This window comes from Mesoplodon mirus (assembly GCF_964341445.2).
Source record: "Mesoplodon mirus genome assembly, chromosome: 12".
Taxonomy (NCBI): Eukaryota; Metazoa; Chordata; class Mammalia; order Artiodactyla; family Ziphiidae; genus Mesoplodon; species Mesoplodon mirus.
Window position 1 is genome coordinate 45,557,767 of NC_138988.1, and position 12,068 is coordinate 45,569,834.

Genomic DNA, 12,068 nt, shown 5'->3' on the forward strand with positions numbered 1-12,068 from the left:
TTCAATAGGTTTGTTTTTGCTTGGACAGAAAAGGTCGGCCGGTGGATGCCACTGTTGATGTGGTGGCAGCTACTAGAATTAAAGGAGGTGGGGGAAGTGTGTGTGTGTGTGTGTGTGTGTGTGTGTGTGTGTGTGTTGGTGAATGAGTTTATAGAAATGGCAGAGCAGATCCAAGTCGTGTGATGGTAGCTTCACACGACATGTTCAAGTCAAGAAAAGGGGAAAAAGGTCAAGGCATTTTGTTTATTTTACACAAGTTGGCCACTTCCCATGAAGAGCGGGAAAAGAATCTGGAAGGCTCTCAGTATGTCACAAAGATAAAACCCCTTTTTCCAAGATTTTGGGATGGGTTTGTCATTTTAAAGAAAATATTTTAATAAGTTACTTCTGTAAGCCAAAAAATAGCTTGGATGTGTAGCATGGCCAGCATTCCTCTGTCCTCAGAGATCCCCTTGGAAGCCCTGTGTGTGTAGGTCCCAGCTCCCCATAGAGTTTAGTAGGTGCAGCTGCACCCTGACAGCTGTGTGGGCTCCCGGGAGGGTTCTTTTAAGGACGATGCTACGATGGCCTTTAGAGAGAGAAGTTTCTGGTCTCCCTGGCACATTCCCAGCCTGGCCTTCCCAGTGGGTGGGGGAAGGAAAGCATTGTTCCAATTGACCGACATGCATGAGCTCGTGTGAACAGATCTCATCACGTGGACGGCCAGGCTGCAAAGCCCAGTCACCCTGCAGATCCCTGCCAGTATACCCAACCTTATCCGTGTTTCTTTCCTCTTCTCACCATTGGATCCCTGGGCTGCAAGGAGAGCACTGGACTTTCCTGTCCATCTTCCCTGGAGACCTGAGCCTTCCACCAAGCAGCAGTCACCCTGGTCTGGGTAGCACACTTGCAGATAATCCCCAGCGTGGTCTTCAGGGCATCCAAGAAGGAAGCCCAAACTCACTGGAGACTCAGGGCTGGGCCAGGGCTCCCTCACGACTGGTGCGGCAGCAAGATCCCAAGCACCCAATTTTCCAGTCAGTACCAGGCACCATGTGCCCCCAGAGGAGCACAGCCAGTCAGAGCCATTTACCAAGTGCACCTGCTCTGGGCAGAAAGCACACCTGGGTCGGTCAGAGTGCAAGTGAGCAGGGGGACTGTCCTCCTTATACAGCCCTCTGAGACCCCACCTCGGCTGAAGGGTATGTGCTTGCAGGTGGCACATTTTAAAGAACAAAAAATCTGCACGGTAGTTACCTGTATGTAGTTCACCAATGTAGACGATCTTGAATAATCAAGGATTAATGAAGTTTAAAGGTTCTCTTTGACAGATGAGGATTTTGTAACAGTTTCAGAACCCGCGGGGGGAGGAACAAATAAAAATAATAAAGGTTAGGGTCTTTTGAGGGGGGGAAATGCAAGTTCATTCCTAAATAAATAAAGTACTTGTCAGTGTTAATACTTCTGGCTCACAGCACTGCAGTCCTCCAGTCAGACCGAGAAAAGGAATGAGGATTTAAGTAGGAAGTCAGAACATTAAATCCAAAACCCCTGTCCTTGGAGGCCCCAAGCGAGCAGCATGAGGTTGACCCACAGCACCTAAGGCAGGGCTTTGGGGTGCAGTGGTGACTGCAGTAGTGGGTGCTCCCACTGAGCCCCTGCTCCGTGCCTAGAAGACTGTCAGTGCCTCTTGCTTTGGGAATTTGCTGTCTCCTGTTCACAGACCTGTAGGAATCAGCCCCCAGCAGCTCAAGGAGCCTCGGGTGACTCACTGTCTCTGTGTTGTGTCCCAAGGAAGGGAGATGCTGCAGCGGCCCGGTGGGCAGTGGTGACTCGGAGAGCTGGCCGGTCCAGGCGTCCCAGTGGTATTGCGGAGGGGCCGAACCTCTGGCTTTGGCACTTTTGATCCTTGTTGTTGATTTTCCTTGGTCTTCTAAAACTGTCCATCGCTTCTGGGGAATGATGACCTCTGAATTTTAGCAGCCTTTTCCTATTCCCAAAACCCATTTGCAATAACATGGGTTTTGCTTCTGCTGATGCAACTGTCTCTAAAATGTCCATCTCACACTAACTGTTGCGATTGAAGATCCGATATGTAATGGGGTGGAGAAAGTGAACATGTGTGACCTTTTGATTTGATATTCTGGCCATGTATTTAAATGGGGTACACTTCTAAGTTTAAATCAAGCCTTGCTTTTGTTTGATTTTTTTTTAAATGTTCTCTCTCTTTCAACTGTTCTGTCTTAATTACTTCCACTTACTGCATTTTTCTTTCCTCCCTCCCAAATAACCCCTCACGCCTGTTATTTGGGATGCTTGTCTCAGGTTTTTTGTTGCTTTTGTTTCTAGACCTTATTGCAATCAGAGAATCGTGATTGGTTGGTTGTCTTTTCTTCATAGCTTCTTCCATTTTTGTTTTGCTTGCAGTAATTTCTCAATTATCTGAGTTCCTAAACCATTATTTTTTGGTTGAGAAACAAAGATGCATAAAGGCTATTTTTACGTGTGTTTTCCACCCCCCTCCTGCTTTGCCTGGAGCTCCCAGTGGCTGAGAGTTTGCTCTTGTGGCCACGGTGCTGGCTGCCATGCCAGGGGCCACGGGAGCCTTCCTTGACACAAAGACATGGATTGGACCAAAATAATCAGGGGAAACCAGTCTTGCATAGCTCCTGAGTCACCGCCACCATTTTTGTGCTTTGGCTTTGTCCTGCCTGCCTTCAATTTGCGTCTCCAATATTTTTTTGTTTGTTTCATCTGGGTTCTAGTTTTTTCTTTTTTCTTTTTGTTTTAAGATACAATCACCTGTGTGTGGATCTGTAGGTTTGGGGCACCGATCTCTTCTGGTTTGTTTTCCTTTTCCTTTTTCTCAAATCCAAGAGAAAACTTGCCATAAAGAGCTAGAAGATTCTAGTTCCAGCCTTTTGAATCTTCAGCGTGCTCATGGCCTCCAATATCCTAATCCGTTGTCTCCCAAGGAGGTCTCTGGGGGCTGAGAGGCTACAGGGGTGGAGTGGGTGGGGAGAGGGGCTGACCCAGACCTCACCTTGCATGCTATTGGGAACAGCATCATTTTTCCTTTTTTTTTTCTCTTCCTTTTTTACATTTGAGTTATGAATGAGGATGACCTCTACAATCATGATGTCTCCTGTAGACTCTATTCCTACTTATCCCCTGCCAGCTTTCTGATGCATGGTCCTAACGCTTCTGTGATTTACTTTGCTCCAGATCTTAGTCTTCAGCTGCCTTAACAACTCTTTGGAGCTTTCAGAGGAAATAAGTTGAGGACAACTTGTTCTGTCTCATTTTCATCAGAAACCAGACATCCTAGAGATGACAAGAAAGCAGCCCAGGGGGACTGGTGCTGCTTGCACCACTGTGTGTCAGCCCAGCCCAGGTCCTGGAGCTTCAGCCCCACAGAGAACCCAGGGACTCCTGCCACGTTGTTGCTGAGGCAGCTGAGGCCCCATCTCCCTCCCTGTCGACCACAGTTAGACAGTAGTGGAGCCAGCTTCCTCAAGCCCCTTTTTATGTAAACAGAAAAGGGAGCCTGTGAGCCTTGCCCTGTTCCCAGGTGCAAGTGCCTCTCCCTGCCCTGCACCCCTCCCCTCCCCTTGGCAGAGTTTGGCACCTATTTGCCAACGAAAAGTAAAGCAACAAAAGAAGGAAGCCGATTTGGACCTCTGAGGAGGGAACCCAAATTTACCCCCAAGGGCCCATTAGCCCTTCAAACTGGATCCACTACTGGCCAAAGAACGCTGATGGGAAACCCTGTCTGGACTGGGTTGGAAGCTGGAATTCGATGCTCTGCACACCAGTGCTCAAAAGTGTGGTTATTTTTGAGGGACCACCTTCGATCCAGAACATTTGTGTTTCACCTTCCTCGCCCAGATCCAGTTCACAAGGTAGCCCATCGCTTCTTGCATCTGTCCAGGGCCATGCGGGATTTTGACTTTTCTCATGGGTGTACTTGGATGCAAGGACTATATTTTGTTCCTCCCTTCCCCCTCCCCCTGATTTAGCCCACCACCCTGGGAAGTGCATGTCACAGACAAACTCCACCTTCACCTTCACCACCTGTCGCATCCTGCATCCTTCAGACGAGCTCACACGGGTCACGCCAAGGTAAGGGACCCGGCCGTGGGGTGGGCAGGGTGGGGTGAGGCTGAGACACTCCCTGTGAGACTTAACATTGAGGAAAGCCAAAGTAGAGAGGCTCATTCAAATCTACCCCCAGCCATTGGAAGCATCTCCCAAGCACTGCAGTCACCTGTTCTGAGTCCCATCTTTTTTTCTTTCTTTCTTTCTATTTTTTTGAATCAAGGCCCTTATTGATTCAGATCCAGCACAGATAGAGAGACCTGGACCCTCTTTTGGTTGCTCTTTTATTGGCCATGGAAGATTCTTACGTCCCTTCTTAACCAGCTGAAGTTTAGGGCACTACCACAGCCCCTAAGTCCAAGTCTGTTGGCTTTTTGCCCCATAGTTTGTCGGTAGAACGTGTTCTTTCATAGAATGGAGTTACTGAGCCCTGTGGTAGCACTTATGCCTCTGGCAATGGCCCCAGGGGCCATGCGTCACAGCCACCCTGTAATGACCGAAATGATAAAACTTGAATGGAACCACATGCCCAGCCTGGTCCATTTCCCTTGGGCTCCTCCAAGAAGTGATAAGAGTTGGTGCCATAGGACGAGAGGACTTGCATGGCCTGGGCGGGGGGTGGGGAGTGGGGTCTGCTTGGCTGGATTTCAGGCCTCCCAGAGCTTCCAGTGAAAGGGAAAATGGTCTCCCCCAACGTGGTCATGTGACCCCATCAGCTGTTTTCTCTGTGGTACGAGGTGGCAGGGTGAGTGGAAGGTAACTTACGGGAGAGAGGTGAGCAGGGCCAGCTCGGAGGGAGCAGCTGCCCCAAGGAACACCTTCAACGACGAATAATTCTCCGCAGGTCATGTGAGGAGGACGACGAAGCAGCCCCAGGCCCCGTTGAGCTGAGAGCAGATGTAGGGCAGAGAGTGAGCCCACGGGCGAGGCAGGGGGTGAGAACACCACCAGCAGGGCCTGCCTGGCAGGGCCCTGTGAAGGAGCTGTGTGTGCACGCGTGGCCGCCACTAACCCACGACGTAGGCGTGGACCTGTCTCTGATTGTGCCTGGCTAACTCGGCCTTGACAACGGATACCCCTAACCTGTCTAAATGCCCCAGTCACTCCGAGTGCCAGCACTAATACAGGTCTAACCGAGGTTCTCACCGGAAGGGGACCTCTAAATTTTAGCTTGTCTCTCTGTCTCCCTTCCTGCCTCTGGAGAACCCGGCTTCCCTATCCCTCAGCTTTATGTTTGAAGAGATCGTGTTTAGAACCACTGGACAGAGCTTCCCCCTGGGAGAGGCTGGCATCCTGGTGCTCTTCTGACTGTATCCATAGGACTCCGCACCACACCCCTGCCTTCTTCTCTAAGTCCTTCTGGCCTCGTCAGGGATGAAAAAGCCTGAGAAGTCAGTAGTAAGAAAGGCTTTTTGCCTGAGTTTGAAAGAATGGCAGCTTGGAACAAAATAGAGAATCTCCCTAGGAATGGCTCTGTGAACAAGGTTTTAAGTCCAGATTTGGGGGGGGCCCTCTATTGCTTGTAGATCAATTTTGTAGAATTCCACCTGTGCCTTTTTATTATTTTATTATTTATTATTATTATTTTTTTTTTTTTTGCATTTCGTGGGCCTCTCACTGTTGTGGCCTCTCCCGTTGCGGAGCACAGGCTCCGGACGTGCAGGCTCAGCGGCCATGGCTCACGGGCCCAGCCGCTCCGCGGCATGTGGGATCTTTCCGGACCAGGGCACAAACCCGTGTCCCCTGCATCGGCAGGCGGACTCTCAACCACTGCGCCACCAGGGAAGCCCCACCTGTGCCCTTTGAAGAATCCACGTCTTAACCTTAGAAATCCCACGTTCCTCTGAGTGCTCCCGACCCACCAGCATCCCCAGTCCCGAGCGTGTGTGAGACAGGCCTGTTCTGGGTTCCTCACCCTGTGCAGACTGGCCAGTGGTGAGGTCACCTGAGTGTGCAGCCAACCGATGCCTCCACTTGTACTTGCCTTTGACCTGTCCCTCCTGCAGGAGGGGGCCCTGCTCCACTCATTCCAAGGACCTGCTCCAGAGCCCATCCCCTTCCTCCCCTTTCCCGAAGTTGGTGCTTTGTCCAAGGTATGTGGCCTGTCCCCTGTCAGGCTGGGGAGAGAGGGCTCTATCCCCCGGCTCCCGGGGACCACCCAGCTGCCTGTTCCCAGGGGCACCTGCAGCCCCTGCTGCATCCTTGGGCAGGTGCCAGGGCAGGTCTCATGAGACCGTCAGGAGGGATGTGTTTTCTGTGCCGCTCGGTTGCTCATCCAGCAGCAGCTCAGGGCCTCCGTGCCTGGGTGGCCTCACTCCATCCCTGAAGCAGTTGTTCAAAGTGGGTCTCTCCTGCTTTTCAGGCAGACAGCAGTGCATTCCCCACTGCTGCCCGTCTGTTATACCTTCTGCCCTAACTCCCTCACGGCTGGATACCAGCTTCTGGAACATAGTGGGTCCTCAGTCAGCATGACATGAGTAGACGAAGGAACCTTTCCACTTTTCCTTTAGTAACTAGGTTTCACACACCCAGTGGGCCTTTTTCTAGCTGGTTCCATAGATGAAGATCTGATACTACGTGACGTGGCTCCCTCTGTCCCAATAACTCCATTCATCATGGTGGACTTGGGCACCCATGGGTGAAGGACTAAAGGACAGCAGGGTGCAGAGGGAAGAACACTGTGGTGGGAGTCAGGAGGCCCAGGTCTGCTGTTGACTTGATGGCCACCTTCAGCCTCAGTCTCCCCATCACCCAAGGGTCCTCCACCGAGATGTCCCGCCTGCTCCGACCATTCCCAGGATAAACTCTCATATCCCGTAGCCCTGGTTAACGTCTGGCCTCAGGGACGCGGCTACTGGGAAGGAAGGCGGGAACCTGAGAGGGACAGAAAGCCTCTCTGCTGAACGCCTTCCTCCCCCCTATCTTTGGGGTCACTCAGACTTGTGTTTAAATCCAGGGTCTTCCACGGAGTAGCTGAGTGTGACGTTGAGTAAGTCACCTAACCTGAGCCTCAGTTCCCTCACCTGCAAAGGGGACAGTTGTACCCACCCTCTAGGGCTGAAAGAGGGAAATCACATGCAGCTTCCTGTTAACTTAAACCACGTCCCCACTTCGGGGAATCCATGGCCCCTGTGGTGAGAGGGAAAGCAGACATGGAAAGAGGCACCCGGGGAGCCTGGGCTGGGGGAGTCCCCTCAGCATGTCCTAGGGCTGCGCTGCGCCCCTGCAGGCGGCTGACCACAGACTGCTTCCTTGGTGCTCGTGGGCATTTTCTGATCAATGACCTGTTGTCCTTTCTTATCAGCCTTAACTCGGCCCCGACTCCAGCTTGTGGCGGCACCAGCCACTTGAAGTCCACACCGGTGGCCACGCCGTGCACACCGCGGAGACTGAGCCTGGCCGAATCCTTCACTAACGTCCGTGAGTCCACGACCACCATGAGCACATCCCTGGGGCTGGTGTGGCTGCTGAAGGAGCGGGGCATTTCTGCGGCTGTGTACGACCCCCAGAGCTGGGACAGGGCTGGCCGGGGCTCTCTTCTGCACTCCTACACCCCCAGGATGGCCGTGATCCCCTCTACCCCGCCCAACTCACCTATGCAGTCGCCCACGTCTTCCCCGCCCTCCTTCGAGTTCAAGTGCACGAGCCCTCCCTACGACAACTTCCTGGCTTCCAAGCCAGCCAGCTCCATCCTGAGGGAGGTGAGGGAGAAGAAGCCTGTCCGGAGCAGCGAGAGCCAGACCGACGTGTCTGTTTCCAACCTTAACCTCGTGGACAAAGTCAGGAGGTTTGGTGTGGCCAAAGTGGTGAACTCGGGGCGAGCCCACGTCCCCACCTTGACTGAGGACCAGGGACCTCTCCTCTGTGGGCCCCCGGGCCCCACGCAGGCCCTTGTCCCCGGAGGCCTGGTACCCGAGGGCCTGCCCCTTGGATGCCCCACTGTCACCAGTGCCATCGGCGGGCTCCAGCTCAACAGTGGCATCCGACGGAACCGCAGCTTCCCCACCATGGTGGGGTCCAGCATGCAGATGAAAGCCCCCGTGACGCTCACCTCGGGCATCTTGATGGGTGCTAAACTCCCCAAACAAACTAGCCTACGGTGAGGCTGGGAGAAGGCCCTTCCCCTAGAGGAAACCAGTCTTGCTCCCCCGTCCCTCTCCTTCCCCCTTCACTGTGCACGCTTCCTCTGCTCTCCTCTGTCCACCCCCTCCTGAGCTAGACAAATCAACCTCGTGCCTAATGGGGGCAGAGTGGAGACTCTGTAAAATGTGTACATAGGACCGGGAGACCTGTATCTGCCCTGCCCTTCCTTCCAATCCCACGGGAAGCACCCCAGCACCGACATCGCTCTCTTGAGGACTTGGCCCGTGCTGGCCGGGGGCAGGGGCAGCCCGGGGTCTTTCCTCCTTCTTTCCTTTGAGAAGCACTGAAACCCCCATGTGTGTTCTTATCCCATGGATAGGAAACCAGTGAATCTGTGGCTGGCTGCCGGAGCCACACATCCTGAGCTGTCACGTAGCACAGTGGCTGTGCCGCCTGGTGTCACTGGGCACCTCGTCTCACCCTCCCTGTAAGAGCGTAAGGGGCCTCCGTCCGCTGCCACGTGCAGCTGCTGTAGCTTTCACGATGGGAGAGCTGTTCTTTCTTTCTTGGGTCCCAGCTTCTTCAAGACCTTCACTGCTCGGCCCCCACGGACGGTCGCTTCTTTTCTTGAGCTGTGACTTTTTCTTCTCATGCCTTCAACCTGAATTCATCCCTCCATGTTTTGTCATCCACTGTTGGGCCAGACGTCTGACCTGACAGAGAATGTATTTACACTCCTGCTGCACCGTTTGGCAGCCCCTGTGTGTTCTGTGTGATTTGTTTTATTTTTCTGCGTTTTTTTTTTTTTGTTTAATATATGCAGGGAAGTAATGGTACTAGATGGGAAGTCGCAGTGAACGTTCTCTCTGTGGTTCTGTGACACCAAAATACAAGTTTCAGACACACCAAGCTGCTAATGAGATAGCAGCTTATTTCTGGGACCCAGTGTCACAACCAAATTAAGACCAGACCCAAGGCGATTTTAACAATAGGATCGTAAGGAAAGGGGGTTGGGGAAAGGTGATGGATGAAATTTGTCAACAGTAAAAGTAAAAGAGAAGAACCACGGCCAAAGGTAACATCAAACTGGTTCACAGAGAAATGAGGCTTTGGCGGTCCTCTTGTTCTGGTCCTTGTTCTGGACCCTAGACTGGTGAGCATGCTTTCACGTCTGTGGTCTTCTTCTGCAGCCGTTTGATGCCCTCAAAACACGTTTTGCCCTCTTGTTTCAGAACAGAGTGGTCCCAAAAAGCCCTTTGTGTCCTTGTGCCACATTTTATCCTTAGGAAAAGGTAGAAGTGTTGTGAGAAGAACCATGAACAAACAGGGAGTCTGGTCCCATCGCTGTCACTGACTAAGTTTCAAACTTTTATTTATTATTTGTCTGTGCTGTATTTTAAACAAACATCTGTCCTCTCCAGCTCGGTCGCAGTGCGCCTGTGGCTTTCCAATCCAAGCAGGTCATTTATTTATTCTGATCTGAGGACTGCACTGCACATCACGGTGCTCTGTGGCCATTTGTTCCAGACATTTATGGAAGGATGACATCATATGCAAATGAAATCGTCATTTTGTACCCCCCATTACCCTCCTCCCACCACCCTTCACAAAAGACGTATCCTTCAGTTGAGTGAGTGTGACCTTATGTCCACTGAAGATACTTTGAGAAAGTCCCCAGGAGCAAGCTTCGGTCCCATGATTTCATACTATTTATTCTCTGAACACGAGGGTGTTGGTTAATTGTGTTTTCAACTCTCCTCGCTGTGGTATGTATGCACTCACTGCAAGGAACTTATATCTTTTTATTTGAATGTATTTTAAAGCAGTAGGTAGAATAACAAAGGAATATGAAAACCATGGATGGAACGGACCATTTTATGTATTCAAAGAGAGGAGCCACCCATCATCACAAAGGAAATACCCGTGTAAAAATCAACAATTCGGAGGTTGCAGTATTTAGTATAGTTAATAAATGATGAACATTATGCACCCACTACCAAAAAGTGTGTTGTAATGCATCCAAAATCAACAATTAAATTTTATTTGCTAATGAGTACCAATAAAATAAGTTCAAATGATGGAAACCACACTGCTATTCTGATTTGTATTTTGTTCTTTTCATTGAGTAGACAATCTCTATGAAAGACTTGAAGGTATTCAGCTCTTGGGGGAACTTAAATGAAAGTCATATACTTCTGTTGTAACCCACCTTTCTTTTAATGTAATACATTCCCTTAGATAACCTTTCAAGCAGAACCTGAAGCTCTTTCTCACTTTTCAGGGCTGCATACTACTCCACCACGTGCACATGCCCCCTGTGAATATATACACACCCCCATGGACCTTTAAGTTAATTCCAAACTTTTGCTATCACAGCATTGTAATGAAAAAACCTTGCGTATATGTAATTTTCCACATACATGAGCATATCTGTAGGATAAATTCCCAGATAGATGTTGCCAAATTGCCCTCCATAGAACTTGTTGAGACTTAAAAACCAAGCACAGTGGAGGATCACCATATGGAGACCAAAAGGATAAAATAAACTTTTCTGCCACCGTAATATTTGGGAGCAGTGAAATCACGCAAGCAAACCGTAGTGGGTGGTGGCAGCATGGATTTCAATCAGGTGCTACCATTTGGTAGTGGTGTGACCTTGGGCAAGCCACTTCTGTTTGGGTCCTCCATTTTTTTAACCTGTAAAATGGGAATAGTAATACACCTTAGGGTTGATGAGCTGAGGGAGATATATTTTGAACATCTATGGGACATGGTGATAAGTGATCAGTTTCTCTCATGGAGTGTGTGTACCGTCTGTTAATAGGAGAGAGATGACCCCAAACATGGCATAATAAGGCCTATTTCAACAGAGAATTGAAATAGGCTGGTGTGAGAGATGGGGTGGCTACTTTGGGCAGTCAAGAAAGGCCTCTCCAAGGAAGTGGCATTTGAGCCAACCATGTGAGATCTGGCACACGGGCATCTGGGCAGAGAGAGCAGCTGGTGCAAAGGCCCAAAGGTAGGAAAGCATGTGGTGTGTTTGAGGAACAGAGAGAAGGCCTGCATGGCTGTGTGCCAGTAGAGAAAGGGAGCATGGTTACGGCAGAGAAACCAGTGTCACCAAATGGCCCATCGGATCCCCATGTTCCCCAGTCACTTTACAGTGGGCAGGGCACAGGACTAGTTCTGGCCAGTGAGCTGTGAGCAGAGAAAAGTCCATGCATGATTTTCTATGCTCCTCTCTTGCTCTGAAGCCACATGTTGAAATGATGGCGTCACAAGTTGGTGGAGCCACCATTATCCTGGGTCTCCGTGTGGACCAGACTCCCTGCCGTCTAGCATTTGACATATGCTCTGAAGGAGAAACCAACTTTTGCTGTTAAGCCAGTGAGGTTTTGGGGTGGTGCATCAGAATCCCAGGGGGTAGGGTCCAGGTATGTGTTTCACCAAGCCCAGCAAGGGGTCCTGGGGCTCACTAGGCTCTGAGAAGCACTGTGCTAGATCAGGCGGAGTTCGGGTGGGAGTCCTGCCATGGGAGGAGTGGGCTCCCCTCCCCAGTGTCTCCCTGTCTCGGGCTCAGGGAGACCAGACAGCTGTAGCTGTAGCCACCTCGGTTGAAGTGGAGAGAGAGCGTGGGTGGGTTAATCTACCGGCTGGGGCGGGGAAGGCTTTGAGACAAGGTGACCCTGGATCTGGGTTTCCAGGATGGGCAGGATTTGCCAAGTGGAGAGGGCATTCCAAGGGGAGGAGGGATGGGAAAAGGAGCCTGGAATGCATGCTTCTAAGTAGAATGCTGAGTAGAAGGGACAATAGAGTTAGAAAAACCACAATTTTGCAAAACTAACTCATTTAGACAACAGTGGATGCTAGAACTATTGGGTAAGAATTTGTTAGGTAGCAGGATATTT

At 50.9% G+C, this 12,068-nt stretch overlaps 1 protein-coding gene across 15 annotated transcripts in view; it reads left to right on the forward strand.

Annotated features, from left to right (window-relative positions):
• The window catches only part of TRAK1 (trafficking kinesin protein 1), a 106,347-nt gene extending 96,098 nt beyond the window's left edge, over positions 1 to 10,249 (forward strand). For 13 of the 15 annotated variants that reach the window (XM_082638159.1, XM_082638160.1, XM_082638148.1 and 10 more), the window contains 2 exons: positions 3,999 to 4,101; positions 7,382 to 10,249. In XM_082638159.1, the coding sequence (XP_082494285.1) occupies positions 3,999 to 4,101; positions 7,382 to 8,180 (902 nt within the window). In that variant the 3' untranslated portion in view covers positions 8,181 to 10,249. Of the gene's footprint in view, positions 1 to 3,998; positions 4,102 to 4,921; positions 5,415 to 7,381 lie in introns of those variants that run through there. The other 2 variants (XM_082638149.1, XM_082638153.1) reach the window with 2 other exon arrangements.
• The last annotated feature ends 1,819 nt before the right edge of the window (positions 10,250 to 12,068 follow it).